This window comes from Accipiter gentilis, chromosome 12, assembly GCF_929443795.1.
Source record: "Accipiter gentilis chromosome 12, bAccGen1.1, whole genome shotgun sequence".
Lineage (NCBI taxonomy): Eukaryota > Metazoa > Chordata > Aves > Accipitriformes > Accipitridae > Astur > Astur gentilis.
In genome coordinates this window covers 12093120-12115557 of record NC_064891.1, presented here as the reverse complement: position 1 = coordinate 12115557, position 22438 = coordinate 12093120, and the positions used below count along the sequence as shown (strand labels likewise).

General features: G+C 41.9%; 1 protein-coding gene and 1 long non-coding RNA gene across 5 annotated transcripts in view; both read left to right on the top strand.

Moving 5' to 3' along the window:
- Window positions 1-18625, top strand: part of LOC126044704 (uncharacterized) — a 65269-nt gene extending 46644 nt beyond the window's left edge. The window contains exons 2-3 of the long non-coding RNA XR_007507760.1: window positions 7994-8350; window positions 11144-18625. This is a non-coding gene — a long non-coding RNA (uncharacterized LOC126044704). The remainder of the gene's footprint in view (window positions 1-7993; window positions 8351-11143) is intronic.
- Window positions 18626-19911: 1286 nt separating this feature from the next.
- Window positions 19912-22438, top strand: part of PDE5A (phosphodiesterase 5A) — a 63795-nt gene continuing 61268 nt past the window's right edge. For 2 of the 4 annotated variants that reach the window (XM_049814780.1, XM_049814779.1), the window contains exon 1: window positions 19912-20289. In XM_049814780.1, the coding sequence (XP_049670737.1) occupies window positions 20186-20289 (104 nt within the window). In that variant the 5' untranslated portion in view covers window positions 19912-20185. Of the gene's footprint in view, window positions 20290-21156; window positions 21681-22438 lie in introns of those variants that run through there. The other 2 variants (XM_049814782.1, XM_049814781.1) reach the window with 2 other exon arrangements.

The following is a 22438-nucleotide window of genomic DNA, read 5'->3' as shown; positions in this document are numbered from 1 at the left end:
TTTCCCCTCAAAATGAATGGTGTTTAGCACAAATTTCATGAATAGTTGTGGCACCAAATTTTAGGGATCAGTAACCTCTGCTGGAGGAAGAGCAAGTCTTGATGAGAAACTTTAACTAATCTGCACTGGGGGGCATTAACCTTATCAGTCCAGTTAGCTGGAGCCTGAAGAGGACCCAGCTCAGCAGCCGCACTAAACGACTGGCTGGCAGAAACAGGTCCTGCATCTGGGATGTGAAACAAGTAAGGAAAGTGTCCTTTTCTGCAACACTGCATGTAATAAGGCCTATTGCCCTGAATAATTTCAGGTCATAAACCATTTCATTAGTATTGAATGCTTCAGTTCAACCCACCACTTTCTGCTGTGAATTATCTACCCATTTTTCAGGGGAAATCATTTTAATGTAAATTCACTGCTGGGGACCATGAAAGGCTTGTGACAAGCAAAGGTGTAACAAGTCTTCTTTTCCACTAGGAATATGACCTGCCATACTATAGGAAGCCCTTAGGACACTGAAGGAAAGAGTATTAAGGTACTCTGATCCATTTTGTTCCCTGATAAGGTATTAGTGTAGTTTACCATCTCCCCTTTTAAAGGGAAGAAATCTAGTTGACATACAAGGCAGCCACAATTTGTCCCAAGAGACTATCATTTGGCAAAATGCTTGGCCGCTGTAGCTATTTCCCAGCAATTCCCCATAATCTTAATCACAGATTAATGGCAACTATTTTAATGGCTAGAACTGACACAACCAAAGCTAAACACTGTCTGCTCTACCTTGCCAAACAATGTACCTGTAAGCACCCACCAGCACTCTCCACTGCTGCACAGGCACTGCTATGTAATTGGATGCTGAATCTGTGCCACGTACAGCTTTTAAGTGGGTGTTTTCTCCTAAAAAGAAAATTTTCGTTGAAAACTTTTTTCTGATTAAGTTCCTGGAAAGAATCATAGTTTTCTTCCTTTTTATAGAAGACAAATTCCAAAGTGACAATTTGATTCTTGCAGTGGTAAAAGGAATTTGAAGTTCCCGTAATAACCGAGTACTTTATGGTAGTGTATGAAAACTTGGGAGATATATATATGAGTTTTTCCAGTCTGGCTGGATAAAAGACTCAAGGAGTCTTTCAGGGATCACATGCAATAGTATCCACTCACTGGTAGAGACTCCGGTGATGAAATAAGCCTCTCTTCTGCTGTTTGTAACTGATACAGACCAAACCCCTTTCTCTCTTTCTCTGATCTTCCTTATACTCTTTTATCAACACAGAGCACTGCCTGGTGTCACCTACATTACAGGAAATTTCAAAAGGAGACAAAATTCTTTCCTGTACAAGCTGTAGGTGAATGGTAGACTTTTAATTGTCCTGGCTGGAAATGTCAAAGGAGGCACTGCAATCCTTCTTACTTTAGCAACAGGAATAAACCCTTGCTTGAGTTTGCTGATTCCTACATGATCTCTTAGAAAAGATAAATTGGCAACTTTCTCCACTTCTAGTCACTAACATACTGTCATATATCAAATGACTCGATATGTGGAAAAATAATGATGCAAAATCAGAAATCAATGCTCTAGTATAGAAGGCAAGTGAAATGTAACCTATGACAAAGTAGATCCCACGTATTTATAGTGTGCCTTCTGGCCAAATACAGTTAGATGACAACGGCAGGCTGATGTTTCAAGCCTATGTTCAGTCTGCTTCTCCATATGGGATTCTGAATATTTATTGTGAATTGACCACATCTTTCTCTTCTCCACAGTAATACTTTGACATGATATAGCACTTCTTACTTCTCTTATGTAAACATTTTTATAAGTGTTAATGAAGGAAAGCTCGCAATGCCTTTGTAAATTAAAATAAATATTTTATACCTGGTTGCAGCTGAAGTAATCTGAGACAAAGATCATTAAATAATGTAAAGTATTGCTCACGTTAAATGATGAACTGTTTTGGTCAGCGACTGTTATTTATTTATTTATTTATTTAATACTCAGAAATAAATTGATAATTAGTTACAACACATAATCAGTTATAACAAAAATAATCCTAGATCATGACAGTGGTAGAAATGGAGATGAGGAGTTCTGACTCTTTGCTATATTAAGCCACTAAAAATTAGCCAATTAGATAAAAATGGCAGAAAATCAGAAGAAAGCATAACTAAACCTTTGCTTGTATGTGGGAAGAAATCACACTTCTGGAAGCCCCGTTCACGAAACTGAGAACTTAAGCCGCTAAGGTACTCAGTGTCTTTCTCTGGTTCATAGCTCCAGCTTTCCACCCATCTTTCCACAGCTATTTTATTGCTGGTCCCTGCACTGCAACCATAGATTAATTTGTGAGATGGAAATTCTTCTTTTCTGTGAAGAAGCCAATTCAAACAAAAGCAGGCTGAGTGAGACTGGTGTGCTCCCGGCCCATGCTAAGCCCCCGCCATCGCACACCTCTGGCTGTGCCTAAGCATCGCCTCTCACTAATCCCAGCAGCACAACTGTCAGGACAGAGCGATGGCCAGGTCTCACTGCAGCCTGCTTGTGCCCGCTGCACGCTCTCTCCATCCCACACGTGCATGGCAGAGCGTGCTCTCACTCTAAGACCAGCACTGACAGCTCTGCAGATTTCAGGTTGAAGCACCTGTGCGGGGCTCCCCAGCTCCCTCTGTTACAGCAGTGCTGGCTGAGTGTACATGCCTCTATCAAAAAGTAACAGCCACAAAATATCAAAGACTGTTTTTCCTCTCCAAACTGACTGCCTGTTGTTTTTTCTCAAAACATGAGTCCATCTGCGTCTTCCCAAGATATGGACGTGCAGAGACATCTGCGTCATTTTGAACAAAGCATGTGTGTTTGCTTGTAATGGGAAGTTAAATTGCCAAGAAATAATTGTCAAGACCCTTTGCTGTTTTCCTTTTTATACCTGTTATTTTTGAGCCAAAATGACCTGAATCTCCTCTCCTTACCAATGTAAATCTGAATTAAGCTCACAGAGTTATGGAGAACAAGGTCCTTAGAGCATCAGAACAAATATTCTTGAATCTAGAGGACATCTATTTACTTCATTTGATCATACAGGTAACCTATACCTACACCGAGCTCTTACTGAACATCACTGTACTTCCTGTGTGGTAGCAAAGTTCATAGGGCTGATCTGGGTCATCCACTATATTAGTCACTCAGAGATATCCAGACTGATGGGTAGTACTAAGTATTCCCATGGCAGCACTGGAGACAGACATGACCATTTCTGTAAACTATTGTGGCACACAAGCTGTGAAAATGTTGTTTTAGAAAAAGCTGAATCGGGTAGTGTAAAGAAAAATAGTAACAGCTTTTAAAGCAAAATTACCAAGGTGAAATAAACACATTACCATCATCCAGATTTGGCGCTTCCTTAAAGTTCTCATAGAAACACCACTTCAGGTGCAAATCTCCCAAAGAGGACAAAATGCCATTTTGAATAAGCTTCTACTTTTCACTACATTGGCATAAATCTAGATAAACCCTACTGTAATGAGTCACTGAAAACACAGAGTACAGGGTAAGGAGAAGAATTTGACCCACTGCCTACAGAGTGACTGTGCTTCTCAAATATATTTAGTTTTGCGGTAGTGATGAGACTATGAGGGTGAAGTGGACAGCAAAGATGGATCCAGATATCACTGCAGTCATTTCTCATCCTAAGCCTGTGATGTTGCTACTACAGTACTGCATTTGGCAAGGTTAATGACGGGCATGAATCTATGCATCATATCCTGTCATTATCACAGAAATATGAAACAATGAGCCACTCCTTGCCATAAAATACCTGTCTTTCACAATTTCTCCTTTTTTCATTGTTACAATTAATTTTATTTATTTCAAGGCAGTTAATAAGTAAAAGCAAAACATTTTGTTTCAACTCTGCAAAAGGTCTTGGACTTTCCTGAGGAAAACCAAGCCACACCAAGGCAACACTGTTCATTAAACATACAAGATCTGCCATGCAATGCATTTTATGATTTATCCTTTCTGTGGCACGAGGGCCATTATTTTGATAATTGGGATGATAAACTCTAGAAAGAAATAAAAAAATGTATCCAAATCTTTCAGATGTATTCCTGAAATACTACAGTAGTTCTTCTTATTTTTCCTTTTTCTTTTGAGATTGCATTTGGAAGCTGCAGGTCACCCTTAACTGGTAAAAGTTTACATACACACAAGTGAACTGTAGCATGAAATGTTCAAAATTAATGAGATGAGAATAAAAAGTAAACAAAATTTAAATATTTTTCCTTCTCAAGACCAAATTATCTTTTCAATCACATATTTAAAATCTGATTTACATTTCTCAAAGAAAGAACTTCAGGCATGATACCTGAAAACACAGACTTATGTGAATACAGTACAATTTCATAAATATTGGTGTTTATCTTCAGAAGCTTCCAGATTAGTAAGTGAAATCACAGGTTTATCTATCAAATGCAAATCTATTAAACCTTAGCTACTAGTGGCTTTATGTGGTGATTTGGAATTAATCTAAGACAGCTATCTGGTTGAGAGAAATTATTTTCCTACAGGAGTATCCCTGGTGTTCATAAGACCTCTATCTTAAAATCACATTACCAAAATACTAGAAAGTTAGGGGAAGTGATAGATTTCCTCAGAGGGAGTCCTATCTCTGGACACTAGTAGCTTTTTTCTCCCAGACTTGATTACCCTGTGGGAGTTATATGAACTTTCTTTGAAGGCCAGAATTTTTGCTTCAGAATGGCTCAGACTGTTCTGAGCTGCAGGTATTTTGAAAACAAAATTAAGTTTCCATACAAGGTTAAAAATATTCACTAAGCCCTCTCCCACATCAGACTGCAGGAGCTGAACGCTACTATGCTATCAATACAGTCAGTATATTTTTCAAGAACAAAATATAAACATTGAGTTAGAACACTTAATATAAGTTTGCTAAGTACTTTTGCTTCCTTTCTTGGTCATGGTTATGAGAAATTGTTTGTTTAAATGTGGAGGAAAATGAATAGATTCCCCAGACTTCCCTCCTTTGCCAGCAAATACAGTGCTCACCGTACATTGCATAACATGTGGTGAAAAGGGAAAAATTAGATTCTCTTGTTGTCTGTCACTAGTTTGTTTTTGTCTTTTCCTAGAAATGTACACTTAGGGCCACCCCAGTTTCCACTGACTTCTATAGGGGCACATTTAGTCCTTAGGAATAATGAGAAAGGGCTTTGGTCTAAATTCTAATGTACTGGCATTAATCCCAAGCAACTTTCCTACCGCTCCGACAGCAAAGCTGAGGAGGACCGGGGAGATGGCAGTATTCTGTGGGACTGCCCTGAGGGTAAAGGCTTTTGATGTGGAGTTTTAGACAACTGCAGCAAATGTGTGGTATTGAGAAGAAGAGAAGGATGCTACTCCAGCCTCACACCTCTGCTAGGCTGTTGAGATGCCCAGCACCAGCAATAAATTAGAGAAACAGAGGGTGCAGAGCAGCCAGGCATAGCGAATGAGTTAAACCACAACTAGCAGAACACGCACTTAAGTAAATAGCATGTATGTGCTGCCTCAAGCTTTCTCCTTTCAATGAAATCTTCTAGTTAGTAGGAACTAAGCCCACCACCCGTCTGGAGGCTGTTTGGCAGCGTGCACGAAGTGAGGTTTTTTATTCCAGTCACTTTCCAGTAGACTGTGTTAACATAAGAAAGTCATTACTACTTTCACTATTGGCAAAACTGCAGTGACCTAAGGGAGCCAAGGGATGTGAACAGGCAGAGACTCATCTAGGACAAGGAAATCTAAGTCACCATTCAGGCACATTAAAAGGCTTTTGAAGAGCAAGCCATGCACCATGCTCTGTGGATAAGGACCTCGGCCCTAGCAGTGACAGATCAGTGCCTTTCACAAGCACATCAAAACTCTTATGTACAAATCAAGCAGAAAGGGCTTCTCTCCTTAACTTCCAGGATATATAACTTTCAAGAAGGAATTTTAATGCAATGTGCATGTATCATTTCCTACCAGATCCACAGAGATGGACTTTATAGAGTCTGATAAAGACAACACTAAGACGAGTCTATGTATTAACTTCATATCCCTTTCAGTAAATATCTGTCTCATCCCTGCATGTCAAAGATCTGTGAATGATTCTGCCAAAACTCTGGAAGCTGGCTAGGAACTACCAACTGCAAGTGAAAGCATCTGTGCTCCAGATAGCACAGCTGTATGAATGATGCTGCTCATCTGCCTGCAGAGCAAACACCATGCCAGCTGTTTGCCAGCATGAATTGGAAGGGAGATCGATGAGAGGCTCTCCAAGAGAGGCCGTGGCACACTTCAAAAGCATTTTTTCCTTTCACTCCCCTGCTTTTATGAACTGCTCATATTGCTTCAGTTATTTCACTTCTTTAATCTGATAAACATTAATAAAAGAGCAAGTTCTCCTCCCAGCTCTGATTTTTTTAATAATTTCTTTAGGCAGTGAGCTTACAGTCTGCTCCTTTGCGAGGGTCAGACAGCTCAGATTACACAGCCACCTTCCTGCATTGGCACCCAAGGATTTATGTAGAAAGTTTCTATTCTACTTTGTAGCCAGTGAAAGTCAACAAGGCCTGCAGCACAACCAGCTTTCTTGTAATGTCCTGTACTGAAGGGAACATTGTTGTTGATTACACAAATCTTTTTACCTTTAATGGCTTTCTTTAAATTTTTTCATTTCATTTTGTTGGGTTTAGCTCGCTGACTAATCTGCTCTGCTGAGGAATAAAATATTAGTTATATTTTTTCTCATTTTTTGAATAAAAACAGATTAACCTGAACCCAAATTTCCCATTTTGTCAACAAGAAAGAAAGTAAATATTAAGAAAAGCTCTTCTTGTCTTTTTAAAGGCCTTTTCTTCTGTGTTTACAGCTCTTTTTTTTTGAGCTTCATGAACATTTGTGTGGGTGAAGTTGGGCTGGCATGAACAGTACACAGAATTTCAGGCCTATAACAGAGATTTGGTATCTCTGAATTAGATTCTTGATTAAATAAAACACATTTTGACAGGCTCAGCATTACCTTTTAAAGGTCAAGACATTCCGCCAGAGAAAAGAAACAACACTTTGTACAAAACACGAAGGCCTGGTCCGTGTCCCAAGGACCTTTATGAAGCAGCACAGATCTGTGAACAGTGTGCAGTAAGCGCAAAAGGACAGCATTAAACCAGAACCACCCAGGGTGCATGGTCAGATAATGACGGCTCTCTATTGCTATTAACTTGTGTTTCTAAATGCTACGAAAGAAGAGTTTTCGGAAGGAGATCTGAATAGGAGAGGATATTGTGATTTTGCACTGGAGTATAAGGTATTTTCAAGCACTGGTGAAGACAGGAGCGCAAATGAAACAGAATATAGTGAAATATGGTGAGAACACTAGAGATACCAGAAGAGAACTTTACTCTTCACATGGAAGTTGGAAGGGTATTGCTAGGGTGATGGGCAATACACAGAGGGACATTTCTCTGATTCCTTCCAAAAAGAAACTAAAAATAGAAGGGCAAATGAAAGTTAGGCTGTCTCCATACTGTTTTTTGAAGTAGTGGGTAAGATATGTTTAAGCTCAACCTTAGCAGAGGGAAAGAAGCAAGAGAGCAGGTAGATTCCAGCCTGAAGCAGGAAAGCCATTTGTTCTGGGAGCATCAGAATAAATCCAGTCACGTTTTTTCCATTTGTATTTTGTGACTGGCAGATTTTTAATTGAATTATACTAACACTGCAGACAGTGAAGAACGCACACAGGAGACACCTCACTGTCTAACACTTATCTGGGATTGTACAGAGCTCCAGCTGAAGCTCCAGTGCTGGCAGGCTGTAAAGCTCTCTCCTGCATGGGTACTGTCCTCTCCTGAGAGGTTCAGTGACATCCTGACTCTCAATGAGGGCGTTAACACTTAGTCTCTTTCAATGGGGCTCTTATTTTTTTGAGATGTTCACACTATTTTGTTATCTTTATCTTTCCACCAGATTTGCCTGATGCTGGCTAGTGGATTTGAAGGATCCTGGAGTTAAAGGAACTGACATATTCAAAGACACAGATAAACACACAAACTGAAAGACGTTTCACTTTGGTTTTTTTTAATTAACCTGTAGTAAGAGCTTCAGAAATTACTTTATATTACAAGTCATGAGCATAGCTCTTCAGAAGGAGCAAGAATCCTGGGGATAAAAAAGAAAAAAGGAAGAAGCTCTATTTTTGAATGAAGGACAATGTTGTTTCAATCCGAAGCTTTCCTACTGAGATGTAAAGTGACCGAACTGTCATCACGCTTTGAGCCACTTTGAATGAAAAACAGACTGAACCTTCAGGATCCAATGCAGCACGTAAGGACTGTTAGCAAATGAAAACAATACTACTGGGCATGTTTCAGCTCAATGCTCTGTGGTGTTTTATCTGTGTTAAAATCTACATTCTACAAGTTTTTATGGCTGGAAAGCACTTGGGAGAACTTGCAGCATTCACTTTCAACTTTACTGGCTAGTTTAAGAACAACATATATTTCCTTATTTTCTTCCCTTATTAGTAACTATAAGCACTATAGAATTCCAATTCCTGTTCCTTTTGTTGATGTATATATTTATATCCTTTTTTCAATACATTTTTCATTCTAAACAATTCATACTACAGCAAGCAATAGAATTACAGGGTTACAGCAATGTCAAAATTTGTTTTTCCTAATAGTAATATTAAGCTCCACGCATCAGTTAAACTGAATATTGGTCCATATAAAACGAACATCTTTCAACCTCACTAAAAATTCAAAACCATCAAGAAGACTGATTTGGGTTTTTTTTCCTTTTGCTAGTTTTCCTTTCATACAAGTCTGTATTCTCTTATTTCCCCAAACTACTTTTAAATAGCAAAACAAGGTCATATTTTTATTCACACACAGACAGAGATCAAGAAATTAAGTCAGCCACTAAGTAACTAAAGAGAATAGCTGTGATTTACCTCCTATAAACTAACAAGAAGATTTTGCCTAAGACAGAAATGCTGGAAGGATAAATCAATCCATGTCTGAAAGGCACTTAAACAGTAGGTTGGTAGAAGACGTAAATTTATCAAAAGAACTATTCTCGTCAATTATCAATAACATATTGGGTTTCCTTTACACTGAAAGAACATACAGTGGCAAAAGTTTCCTGATTCATCCTGGGTTCTTGGGACCTTAAAGTAAGAATAGAGGAAGAGCTGTGATTCAGGGGGGGCTGCAGTAGCCGTTTTCCTGTAAGTACAGAATACAATCTTGTCAATACAAATTTAATCAGCAGTGGTTTTTCCTCACAAAACCCATAAAATCACCTGTCAAAGATAAAATAGATTTGGGCAGTTATAATCAAAATGCATACCTTGCAAATTCAGATCACACAGTATAAATGAGTCTGAAGTCTCTATGAATGTATTGAAGTCCAGTACTGCAATACTCTTCTTCATACACTTTTATCTGTTACTACCACTGTACCGGCAGTGTTTACCATGCGCCCTAGGTAGCATAAAATTCTTATAAAACACAGAAAGTCCCTCTGCAAGATCACTAACAAAAGAAAACAAAATGACAGATAATGGCCATGCACCACACACACAAAAATCCTGCCTTTCAGTCCATTTTGCTCCTCTGTCATCTGGTCTCGTATGGAAAGGAGGAAAATAGCCAGGGATATGTATGTGTTTGGTGCAGGATCAACTGAGAAGCCAGGCCATAGCCTGGAAGCGCCCAGCTGTCCTCACAGGCTGGCCCATGCTGTGTCACATTTCATTTCCTCAAGGGTACTCATATTATTATTAGAGCTGTGAGAACACTACACAAACTTCTGTTTCCACATAACCATTTTACTTGGGAAATAAATAAAATTAAAATAAATTCAATGAGCTCAGATAAAAATTAATATTTTTTTCTTAGGGTTTCTAAAAAGAAACCAGACTTTGCAGCCGGAAAGGAGGAATAACAGACACAGCCGGTAGCTTACAAGCAGCTGGAAGAAGTTTTAGGCTCATCAAGAGTCTCCTTAATATTGTTGTTCCGACCTGGAACAGTTTCGCAAAACTATGTGCTTACTTCCATACCACAGACCCCGTGCACCTAGCTCTTTCTGGCAGCTTTGTTCTCACACAGTTTGATTCTCCCCTGGTCTAAAATCTACACTGAAGGCCTTAAAAGTGGGGTGCCACTACAGCTAACATGCAGGTACTTGCCTCCTTTTTTGGATATGAGACTTTTTGCTTTTGAAGGATGAAAGCCACAGTTCACATTTTCATATTCTACCAAAATAAATTTATGCCTGAATTTTTACAGTGAAAAATCCCAGGTAGCTGGTCACTGAGGCTTGGTTGCGGCTTCCAGGAGTACTTAAATACAGTGCTGCTGGCATTTTAAATCCCAAGGTATCTAACCGACTGCTTAAAGACATGAACAGAGCCACCTACATCCATACCGGTGTCCCACTGAGGCACTAAATCCCTGTTATACGCCAGAACTGCCTGTTGCCAAGCTCCCTCAGGGTACCCCTCTGAGCTTGGCCTTGCTCAGGGATGAGCCACCTACCTGTTTTCAGGGCTGAGCGGCCGAGTTTCTCCTTCATCACAAGCCCACAGGCCAGCAGATCAGGCAGTCACCGATTAGGTATGTTCTGTTTTCAGATGCTCACATAATCCATTTGGGAGCAAAGACACCAAATCAGGTCGGCCACATTTGAGAATCAGGTGGTGCCACTTGTGGCCCGCAACATGCTGTTGACAGAACTCTTTCTGTCTCTCCTGGGACATGGTATAAGCTGCCAGAAGTAGCTGTGTAACCCCCACGGCTATAGGAAGCACAGATAGATTAAAAATCAGCTCCCCGGTGGTTTAGAAGACTAAACACAATACTAAAAACAAGTGAATCATATGATATCATTTTAGCTATGACAGAAACTTTTTCTAAAGCCTAAGTCATATCACATAATCCTTCCACTTTGTTATAGCCATCTGTAGTACAGGACCAGTGACAACTATTGCTGTTCTCACTGATCTAATGGGGGGGGGGAGCACTGATTAATAGAAAAGTTTTTAAGAGATTCAAATGGTATTTGTGTTCCAACAAAAATTGTTTCTCTTTGTCATTTGTATTGGTTTTACAGCAGCCCGTGAAGTACCAACTATGCTAAATGCTGAAGAAACACATGGCCAGGGACAACTCCTGCCTCAGAAACCTAACAGTGTGCAACTTGCCAGTGATGAAATGTAAGTAGCAATTTCAGAAACAGAGCACCAAATGTGAAAAGATATGTAGCTGTGACAATCTGGACCTGGTAGCTCTTGGATCATTCACTATTTTCCTGAGAAATATAACTTCACTTCTTCAGGAAGGCAGGGTGGTGCTGACCCAAGCTATTTGATGGGAGAGTCTAAAGATCCATGTCACCGATTAGCTCTAATAGTTTTGTTCTTTTTTATGTACCAGACAGAAACTAATTACCTAGTATCAAAAGGTTTAGAAAGTTCCAGGTCCTTAGGTGAGCCAAAGCTTAAAAAAAAGAGATGAGGCAGCATGAACAGCCACTGTGGGGAACACCTCTTCATCAGATTGCCGCTGATTTGGGATCAACAATGGTACGTTGTGAATACACTCATTCAGACTCCCTTGACTGAACAAATGTCTACACCACAGATGTCTTGAGGGATAGGCATGAAAACTGAAGGAGAAAATGGAAGGATCCTGAGTATGCCATACCCCTCCGAAAAAAATCAAATGGGATCCAGAAATAGACAGACACACACTCACATATAACAACCTCTTTTCAATCTGATGGTTCTCATACATTTTGTTCTTGAGTATAATTAAAATGCCATACAAGCCCAATATATCCATTTAGCAGTGCTGCAGTTAGCCTTAGTTACATACTAATCTCGTACACATTTTCCTTGCTTGTTCAGAACAATGAAGATTTTGTGATTATACCTTTAGATTATAATATCAATGTTATACATAAGTAATCTCTCTATTCACTTTGTTTACTGTTTAATTTTTTGTTGATCTTCCACAATCACAGATTAACACTTCCCTTAATTACCAGTATATGCCTGTGCCCCAAAAACAGTTTTATGCCCACTGCGTAATACTTCAGTGATATATTCTGTGTTTACTTGTAGGCTCTGTATTGGACTATGTGCAAACCTCCATTCCCCCCCCACCCCCTTCCATAAATTAAAAAAATATGTGAATATTTGATGAAATTCCCACCCAAGCAAGAGATATACTTGTGGTACAGCTTGTGGTACTTGTGGTACAGGACAAAGAAGTCCTGATTCCAGTTGTGGTCTTTAGAAACTATAGCAATGATTTTAATTCATTATTATTTTTCCAGAACCAGTGACGGATATAGAATACCAGTGATGTTTATTCTCATGAGTAAATCAAATCACAGTTTTACTAAAGTATGTTTCCTCCTAATGGGTCAAAAAGAGTTAATTTATTCAGTTAAGCACAGTGCAAGCTGGGTCAAAGGAACACCTCATCTTTCAAAAATCTCTTCCACATAGATCAATAGGAAATGTTCAACACTTTAATTACTTTGGGGTCTGGACAAGATCAAGCCTTCTATTACTCTAAGTAAATAATATCAGTGAGAGAGTATAATTTTCGATTCATAAAATGCTTTAAAATTTTAGCACTAGCCAAATTTATTGCTTTTATCTATTTGTAACAGGACTGCATTGTGACACAAATTTTCTGGGCACCTCAGTGTACAGCAGATGCTTCACAGAGTTTCCAGGGCAATGAGTAAACAGCAGTTTTACTCATTACGATAAGATAGAAAACAATGAAATTAACTGCATATACACTTTTGTGAATGTTATGTCCTAGGTTATGAAGATTTCATAGTAATAGTAACAAACAGTACTAGAAAGACTAACCAGCTCTGTGCAGGTTAACCAGCTCTATGCCACTAAACTATTCCTCACGTGATCTATCGAAGCAGAAATTCGTATGTTCACTACTAAGATTCCAAAATATCAGGAAGTAGAATAATACCTGTGTAATAGGTATTAACCCTAAACCTCAGTAAGATAAAATTAAAAAGAACCAGACTAAGAAAAACATGTCTTGAAATCCCATGCGAGTTCCTGAAGACAGAGAAGAAGCAAGCATTGTTCCATTATTTAATAAGGAAATTGCAGATCATTTTGCCTGGCATCAATGTCAGGAAAACTGATGGAAAGGCTGGTACAGGAAGCAATCAGTGTACAATTAAAGGATGATAGAACAATTATCGGCAGTCAACATAGAAATTGGGTTTTGTCAGAAAAAAAACCTTTCCTATTTTCCCATGAGATTATGAATTTGTTTAAGGAAACTTCTGTAAGATTTCTGTAGGGCTTTGGCTCACAACTTCTCAGCATTTTTGGTAAAAACCCCAGCAATGTATAACATCAGCGTGGTCCATACTAAATGGACCCAAACCATACTGAATGATCTGAACAAAAATATAAAATTACTGCTGGAAAAAGCTGCAAATTACAAAAAGTTATAGAGTGATACATAATGGGAAGGGCAGGCCATTAATATAGACCAACTAAGATCACTTAATAAGGTCTGGACTATATTTTAACACAGAGAATACAAAGTTGTTCATTAAAATAACACAGAAAATTGGTCTCATGCCAAAGATGGAAAATGATTTTGTGAAAACCAGTGACTCAGAAAAGAAACAGTAATAGTAGACCCAAGCAGACATGCGTTCTCAGAGCAAAGTGTAGGCAAAAGTTATTCAGTGTAGGCAAAAGTTATTCTTATTGTACAAGATGGGGGAAAGCTGATAGGAGATGTTGGTGCTATTACACCCCTCTGTGGTGTCAGAGAGCTCATTACTGGGAAAATGTGCTGAAAAAAAACATCTCCAGGAAACCAAGGGCTTTACTGAGAGAAACGATGCTAATAATTTGAGATGATAGGAAGCCTTTAGAATCTCCGATTGTTAGGTTAATATGTGAGAAGTTTAACAGAGAATTATGGTCTATGAATAGAGAAATGAGAGAGTAGATGGCTCTCTAATCTATTGGAAAAAAACATAATAGGCTCCTGAAGACAGGTAAATGCAAAGGAAAACCAGTAGAAATGTTCAGCAGCAAGGAAAACTTACTGTGTGAACAACACACTTGGGGTCGTGTTGGATACGTACCCCTATATAAAAACAATAGTCTTTCTAAAACCCTGCATCAATGCTGAATTGCTGGGTGAGGTTCCATGGCCCTTTGTTAGGAAAACATGGGGAGACCATCATAAGAGTAATATATTTCAAACCGCTGTGGATTTACTTCTTGTTTTCCCCCACGAGAGTATTCCCCCCATGTGCCGTTTCTGGCATGCTGTTATGCAAATACTCACAGCAGAAAACATTGAGCTGTATATCCTGCTGCCTACTGTGCCAATGCTGGTCAGATCCTCAACAGATTTTCATATGTATCCGGCTCTCTTCTGCAGACGCAGAATTTATCTGCTGCAAAGCCTCAAGTGAAGCAGCATTATGTTTAAGAAACATGAAAGAAAGAGAAGAATAGCATAGAGCTGCATGCTGGTGGGAAAGATGCCTTTAGCTACCAGGCACTGGGGCAACTTGTTATAACTGTCAATTGAGAATGCAGAGAGAGACTGAAGCTGTGAATTGAATTAAACTCTGGATCCATCGGCATGAGTGAAACCTACTGCACTACTCCAGTGGAGTCAGGGTTCTCCTCCTCACACATGCTTAAGCTGCCCATACAATCCCAAACAGCATGGTCCAAATTGCAAGGATATGTACTTGAAAAACATCTGACTAATCTTTGATTTATAAAGTTCATCACTGAGTCTCCTTCTCCCAATAACCACATTTAGGAAAAAAAGCCCCTTATAATTTGACTTCATAATTATCTGTAAGTCTACGTACAAAACCAGTATTTCAATTCAAAATCACAATTACTAGTAAAAGTTCTAGTAAGAGCAACTGCTAATGGAAAATAACTGACTAGCCAGTAGTTGCTAAAAAGCTCTTTAAAAATAACCTATGTATCATGTCAATAAAAAAGGGGTTTGTTATGCACTTGAGAAGGGCTTGGAATGAAATCTGGCCTGCACAAGTTTCCTACTTACCTACTACCCCTATTTAAATTCTGCCAAACTCTATGTGTTCATTAAAAGAAAGAACAGGTTGATCACAGCTTCAATTTTCAACATGTCAGAAGCCCAAAAGGGTCTGCTGAACGCAACTGGAAATGGACTACCTGGGTGCACAGTTCCGGGGATTATAGCCCATTTGAATCAGTCAACACATTGCATTTGTTGTCATTCCACACAATACAACCATGGCATCATCTCCCTATTAGATCAGGGCTGTGTCTGCATGATCACTGAAGATGTGCTTCTAGCATGTCGGCACCAGAAGCTCTAGCTAGCTAAACCAGTAATGACACTGAGAAGTCCACCTACAATTTCGCCTACCTGCATCATACCCAATCATTGCCCAGACCTGCGCCCTTCAGCAAATTTGCACTAAGCTCTGTGCACGTTGGAGGACAGGCATAAAATTCAAAATAATCCTGATAAATTGGAGAAATGGAGCACAAGCACAGGATAAAATTAAAAAGGTTCAAGAGCAAGAAAATACAGTTAGGCAGAAGTAAGCAGGTGCACAGGCAACACCTGACTACGTGGCAAGTATTTAGAAGAAGGGAACACAGGGTACAGTCGGTCACCCCAAGTCAGCAATATCAGGCTGTTGCCAAGAAGCCATATCCGTGGGTGACTGTATTAGCAGGAATATAGCCCACAAGGTACCACTTCATTTAGTATTGATATGCATTCAGCTGGATTACTTGATCCTAGGTTGGTGAGACCCTGTAGGATTGGTAGAGACAACCTGGGAAACATCCAAAATGAAAAAAGAATCATCAAAGGGCTGGAAAACATGACATTCAAGGAAGAACTGAAAGACGTAGCGCTACTTAGCTTAAAGGAGAGAAGGCTGAGAAAGAGAGAGACTTGGTAACAGTCTTCAAGTTTATCCTGAGACTTCCAGTAGAAAGTAGAAAAGGTTAAAATTTGGGTGTGCTGGTCAGCTGACATATTAGATGCTAGTATGTTAAACTCAAATTCTAAATTACATTTTTCAGGAGATAAAGTTAGACAGTATTTTCCAGACAAATGTCTGTGTATTACAGACAACTTTGAGAAGCTGCTGCTTTCCTGAGGTTAACAGTAATTTCGCATGGTACTTTGATTGACGCAAATGCTCAATCAGGTTCAAATCAAAATAGGAGGAAGCTACTATTTTACATGGCTTCCTGTAGGACATATGCAATGTTATGCCAGAGGAGAAGGCAGGTTATGCAATGAGTGAGCAGCTCTGCATGGCTATGTTTGTTTGGGAAGCATTTCCAGTAATTATTTGGAAAGGACTGAGAGAATAAACTGATAAGGCATTCTCATGATTTAGTATTTTCATCACTAAAGTAACAATTAGATTTTAAATGAATTGGATTTTGGTTGCTATTTTACCCTCTTTATGCAACTTAAATAATGGATGGGAAATGGAAACTTGCTTTACTAATATTAGGATTCTTCCACTGCGTGTCTGTTTGCATGTGTGTGTAAAAGTGCTGGCTAATAAAGAAGCGGAATAGTTTCCCCTACCTTATCATATTCTAGCCTCACTGGCAATACAGTACAGCCCTAAACTTGTTTTAGGAGCCAAAATGGACCAACTGTTTTCCAGATTTAAGGGATGGTAGAAAGACAGCCAATTCCCACTAAATGCTGCTCCAATTCATCTAATGAGTAAGTCAGACAAATAAGTCAACTATGGCGACATTTGAAACCTTATTTTCTTCTCTTTTAAAGGGAAACATTATAGAAATAGATTACTTTCAAATAAGTTTAAATAAATATAGAGTTCTTTGAGCATAAAATATCACATAAATACTTCTCTGATTACATACTTCCATATTTGTTCTTACTAATTATCATGAGTTAGCAGCATTTCTAATTTATGTACCTTGGGCATACAAAAAAACCCCACCTTTCTTATCCCCTTACATGACAGTATTTGAAAACACACAAATGAAAGACTTCAGCTTAAAAGCTTTCCATCAACCAGTTCTGCTGTAGAACAGCCTACTGCTGGAAAAGCATCCTGGCTTCAATACTGAGCTCTCAAGCATACTGCTTTGCCACAAGCAGCTTTTAAACTTGAACCGGACATATTTATTTGTAGGCCATTACTACAAATCCTTTCCAGGTTTATAGCTACCGCACATCAATTCTATCATCTGAGTTCTGGAAACAAACTGGAAAGCTGGGCGTGAGCTAAGATACACGGAGCTTTTTCAGACCATTTTGGAAGCCAAAATCATGGAAGACTTTTTCCACTTTTACCATTCACTTCTTTGTTATGCTTGGCCTCCATCTCCTCCTGTCACCTTAAAAATGAAAACAGCATGTTCATTATTATTCATGGAAATTCATCGGATACAGAGACAGTATCCCTTTTTTTTCCCCTAACTGTTCCATTTTAATTTCTTTTGGGAAAGACTATGCTATCCTTTGCTTGGGTAGCAATCTTTTGAACTGCTGCTTTGCCATCTAATTCACAGGAAGATAATCATTTGCATTCACTGTACTGATTCTTATCTGTAAGCTAAATAATGGCGTGGCTGTCAACCCAAGCAAAGCACACAGTTCTGTTGCACTGCCCAACTTCCCCCTCCTTTGGTACACTCTCATACATACATATACTGGCCCAGCCTGGGCAGCTGTCCACAGTAGAGGCAGCTTCACCCAAGGGTCCCAGTACCTTGTGGCATGAAGTGCAGGGATGCTGTGGGCTTCTCAGCTAGCCTGGTATTTAAAATTACATGTTTACAGTGCTTAGTACAATAGTTAGTTCTTGACTGGGGCTTACTGGATGTCACTACAGTATAAATGCTTATTTCTATTAGTGCTACTCCTAATTACATAAAATGAGACGCTATGTATTGCAGCTGACATAATTTCATTGACCGTTACCTTGTTATTCTCCTATGAGACAGAGAGAAAATCCTATCTTAATTTTTAAATACCAGTAATGAAATTATGTAGTTGTATTCACCCTTTTGTAAACAAACTCTTTCTGCCTCTTTACAGAAAAGGTATTTCCATGTCTTTCACCGGTCTTGTTTTTCCCTGTCTAGATCACCTCTGATAATTCTGCAATTGCTTTTTGAGATGGCATGAGCAGTACTATGATCAATATTCCATAGGAGACCGTTCAGGGAATGGCATTTCAGATATTTATAAAATCTGCATTTTATAATTGCATGGTTTACATTTCTGTTATACTTCTTAAGCATTCTAACATAGTGCTATTTTCCAAAAGCTTTGCCTAGCTTAGATGCTTTTATTGCCATGTCTACTGCAGCCTCAAAAACCTTTCCCTGAAATGAAATGGTTAATTTGGAAACCTATGAGTTACATGACAGGTTTCTTCTCTTTTTTCTAACATACCACACTTTCCAGGTTTTGACACTAAACAGCGGCTTCATTTATTGTCATGTTGTCTGTTTATGCAGTTTGCTTGGTAATTCTGTATTTCCCTGCTGAAAGATTTCTCTTTGCCTCGAATAGCAGCTTGACTCTTGCAGCATGTCTTAACTGGTTTATACTTTATCTTCCCATTTGCTCTTTGGTCACCATGTACATTTCTGCTGAGATTCCTCTTATAACAGAGTACTGTTCGCGTAAAACTCCCCTTTCTGTGTGCCTCATATTACACACAAACTCTTACAGACAAAAGACATACATGTCCAAGTGAGTGTTATGCACAGATGTGACACAAAGACATGGAAAAGAAAACTTTCCGCCCCAAGATCATGGACAGGCTCTTAATCCCTTTGCTGCTGCCCCTTCTCAGGCTGCCACCTCTCGGTAAGTCGAGCCTCTGTACACACTGCAAAAAAATTGCTAAGGTGTGCCGGCATGCCTGCTCTATCTGAAGCGTGCTGCCTTGTGTACACTGAAAGGGGTTTCAGAGTGGCAGAAAACATTTGATATGATATTTCTCAATTGATTACACAGGAGAATAATTTTAAAGACCCCATATACCCCTTTCCCCAGAAACATGCTGCTATTTGTTACCCATATCTTACCTTCAAAGGTACTGCATGTGACGACATGGGAAACCATACCTGCGCACCACACTTTGTGCAAGGTCTTTTGTGATTTGCAGATTATAAACTACTATAAATGTGTGCACATACGTATCTTAGAATGGAACTACAATACATGAAAGTGATGCTCAGCGTTAACCAAAATTTCAACCCTGGCTGTCTAATATTAGAGAAAGTAGGAGCTGTGAGTCTGGAGCATCTTCACAGCTGGGCTGTGCTTATTCAGTGTCTAAAATGGATCGAAAAGCCTCGCCGTACGCATGAAGGATTGAAACGCTGGGGCTTTAGTGCTCATATCCAGGCTGAGGCCTGTCAAAGATCATATATTGACACCCAACAGCGGAATACTCCAAAGCGACAGCCGGTTTACCACTTTTTCAAAGCGGGCTGCAACAGGCCACACCTTGAAACGAAAATACCTGTGAAGTGGGGGCGGGGGAGAAAACCCCCTTTGCCAGACTCCGGCAGAGCAATTTACTTGTTCACGGCTTTTCTTTTTTTTTCCCCAGCCCCGCGGCGACTGCCTGGGCCGACGGCCCCAGCTCAGCCTCGGCGCGGAACACCCGCCAGCCCCGGGCCGCGCACACACACGCCCCCGCCCGCCCGCCGCGCCGGGCATCACCGGGGCCGGGGCTTCCCGCCGGTGCCCCCGCGGCGGCCCCGGGCGGGGCGGGGCCGGGCGGGGCCGGGCAGGGCGGGGCGGGGCCGGGGCGCGGCAGCCCCCCGGGGCGCTGCGGAGCCGCGGCGGAGGTGGAGCCGGTCGTCCGCCGCGGGACGGGCGGCCGGGCCGGAGATGTGCTGAGGTGCCGCCGGCGCGGCGCTGGGACCGTGGCCGGACACTGGGCTTCCTGCCGGCCGCACACCTGGGAGGGAGGCGAAGGCAGGGGGTGGGAGCACGGCGCCCCCGGCGGGCCGAGGGCATCGGCAGCGGGAGGGGGGGGGGGAAATAAACGACGAGAGCCGCGGCGGCGGCAGGAGGAGGCAGCGCGGCGGCGCGGAGCATGGAGCGCCCCTGCCCCCCCCCGCCGGAGCAGGAAGCGGTGGAAGCGTGGCTGGACGATCACGGCGACTTTACCCGCTCTTACTTTGTTAGGAAAGCTACGAGGTAAGACCGGAGCGGCGGCGGATAGCGGCAGACCCTCGCTTCCCAGCAAAAGCTCGCTCTTCCATTTCCCCTTGCTGTCTCCCAAGACAATAAAAGTGTCCCCCCCCTCCTAGCCCCTCGTCGCCCCCACCCTCGCAAGAGCAAAAACTGAAACCAAGAAGCAGCAGCTCCCTGCGGCTGCCACCGAGGTGCACATGGAGGCGCTTCTCCGCGGGCTGTCGCAGCCTGCCGCCGGCCCGCTGACGCTCTGCTGCGGGGAAGGGTCAGCCCCGCGACCCGAGCGAGCGCTCGCAGGGCTGGGAAGCCGCCCCCGCCTCGGAGCGCCCTGCCCTGGGCTCTTATATTTCTTTTATTTTGTGTTCTCCCGGGTTTAAAACAGACGTAGTCAACTTGTCTTGAGTAGCAAGCAACATATGCTTTTTTTCCCCTGCCCTGCGAACCAGATGGAAGTATGTCGAAGCCTCAGATAACGTCTGAGCTCTTCGGGAGGGCGGGCTATGTCATTACTCGGTAATCTCAAAACGAAGCGCTGCTCCCGAGGAGCTCGGTCGCCCTGCGGGCTCGTCACCTTTGGACATGTCGGTGGCCACCGGACGGAGCGGGCCACGGGTTGAGCGCCAAGGGGGCTGACGAGCCGTGAGCGGCCGCCGAAGCCGGCTTGTACGTGCTGCACTCGAGCCGGGAGGAGGGGGCCGTGGGGCGGGGGGGGAGGCTGAGCGCCTCGGGGTGCGGCAGCCGGAGCGCAGCCGCCGAGGGGAGCGGGCTCCTGCAGCTGGGGCCGCCGTGCCGCTCCCCGGGGGAGCGGGGGGGTGCAGCCCCGGGGGGCGGCAGCACCGCCTCCGCGGGGCGGCCGCGGGGAGTGGGGGAGCGGGCGGCCCGGCAGGGGGCAGCGCGGGGCCGGCCGAGCTGGCGGGCTCCTCGGGGGCGGCTTCTCCGCGCCCGCCTTTCCTCGGCGTGCTGGTTCTTGCACAGAGCCGAATGTCAAGACCTGAAGAGCTCCTCTGGGCTTTTTTTCCCCCGGCTTGACATGCTGCCTTTCGGAGACCAGACGAGGTATTTGCGCGCCGTTGCCGCACTTCAGCAGTGGGACTTCCAGTTGAAAGCGAGTAAATTCGGCTATTTTTAGAAGTGGAGTCAGGTTTCCATGTTGAATATTTTCCGATAAACAAAGCAGTGGGGATGCAGAGCACGGGCGAGCTGCGGCTCCCACGGTATATCTGAGCGGAGAGCTCGGGTTAGTCAGTGCTGTGGTTCGCTCCTCGGACGCTGTCTCCGCTTGCACCATCTGCTCGCCGCTGCTGACCGACTTCCTTCCCAAGTCACTTAGCAGGGATGGAGGCATTCTGAATGAGGTCTTGCTGCTGCTGCTCCCCTCGGCATGGGATGGGGCGGTAAGAAGAGAAATCCCCATTAATAATTGACTCGCAGCAAGCTAGAAAGCTTCAGGGGTCACCTGCTTTCTTGTGGCCATCTGTCATGCGGTCCCCTTTCTTCTGCTGCTTCTTCCTTAGGCTCGTTTAACAGAAAAAATAATAAAAATGCCTTTAAAAATGTCCTTTAAATCTTGATTTATTTTTTTTTTAAAGACTGTGCATAGGTGTAGGATGCATAGATGGAAGCAGTTAACCTTGATATTCTCCAGAACACTAGCACATGGTATGTAACTGAAGGGTAGCTTGTTTGCCCAGGAAATAGGGTGTTAGCAGCTTTGAGAAGTAGCATTTTATTAGTGCAGCCTGTCACACTTCCTTTGGAAACTGGAAGTAGTATTGAACAAATAGGAATGCTACTTACTAGTAACCACTGTGTCAGATTTGTTTTCCCCATGGAGAGGTTTGGTTAGTCTTTTTTTTTTTTTTTTTTTTTTTAATGTTAAGACACAGTTTTGTGTTTGTGTGGGTCTGAAATAGGCAGTAGTTCACAAAATACAATTCAGTCATGTCTCCGTGATGGCGATGCCTCTGCATTTAGAGAGGGCTTTGCAGAAAAACTGTTGACTTTGAGTTCTTGCTTGGCAACAATTCTGTGATGTTTTTGAAGTGATGGAAACATTGCATTCGTCTCAAAACTCTCATCTTTGCTGTCTTGTATGGAATGCTTTGGGGGTTTTTTTTGTCGTTACTGTGTAAATAGAAAACTAGAACTATAT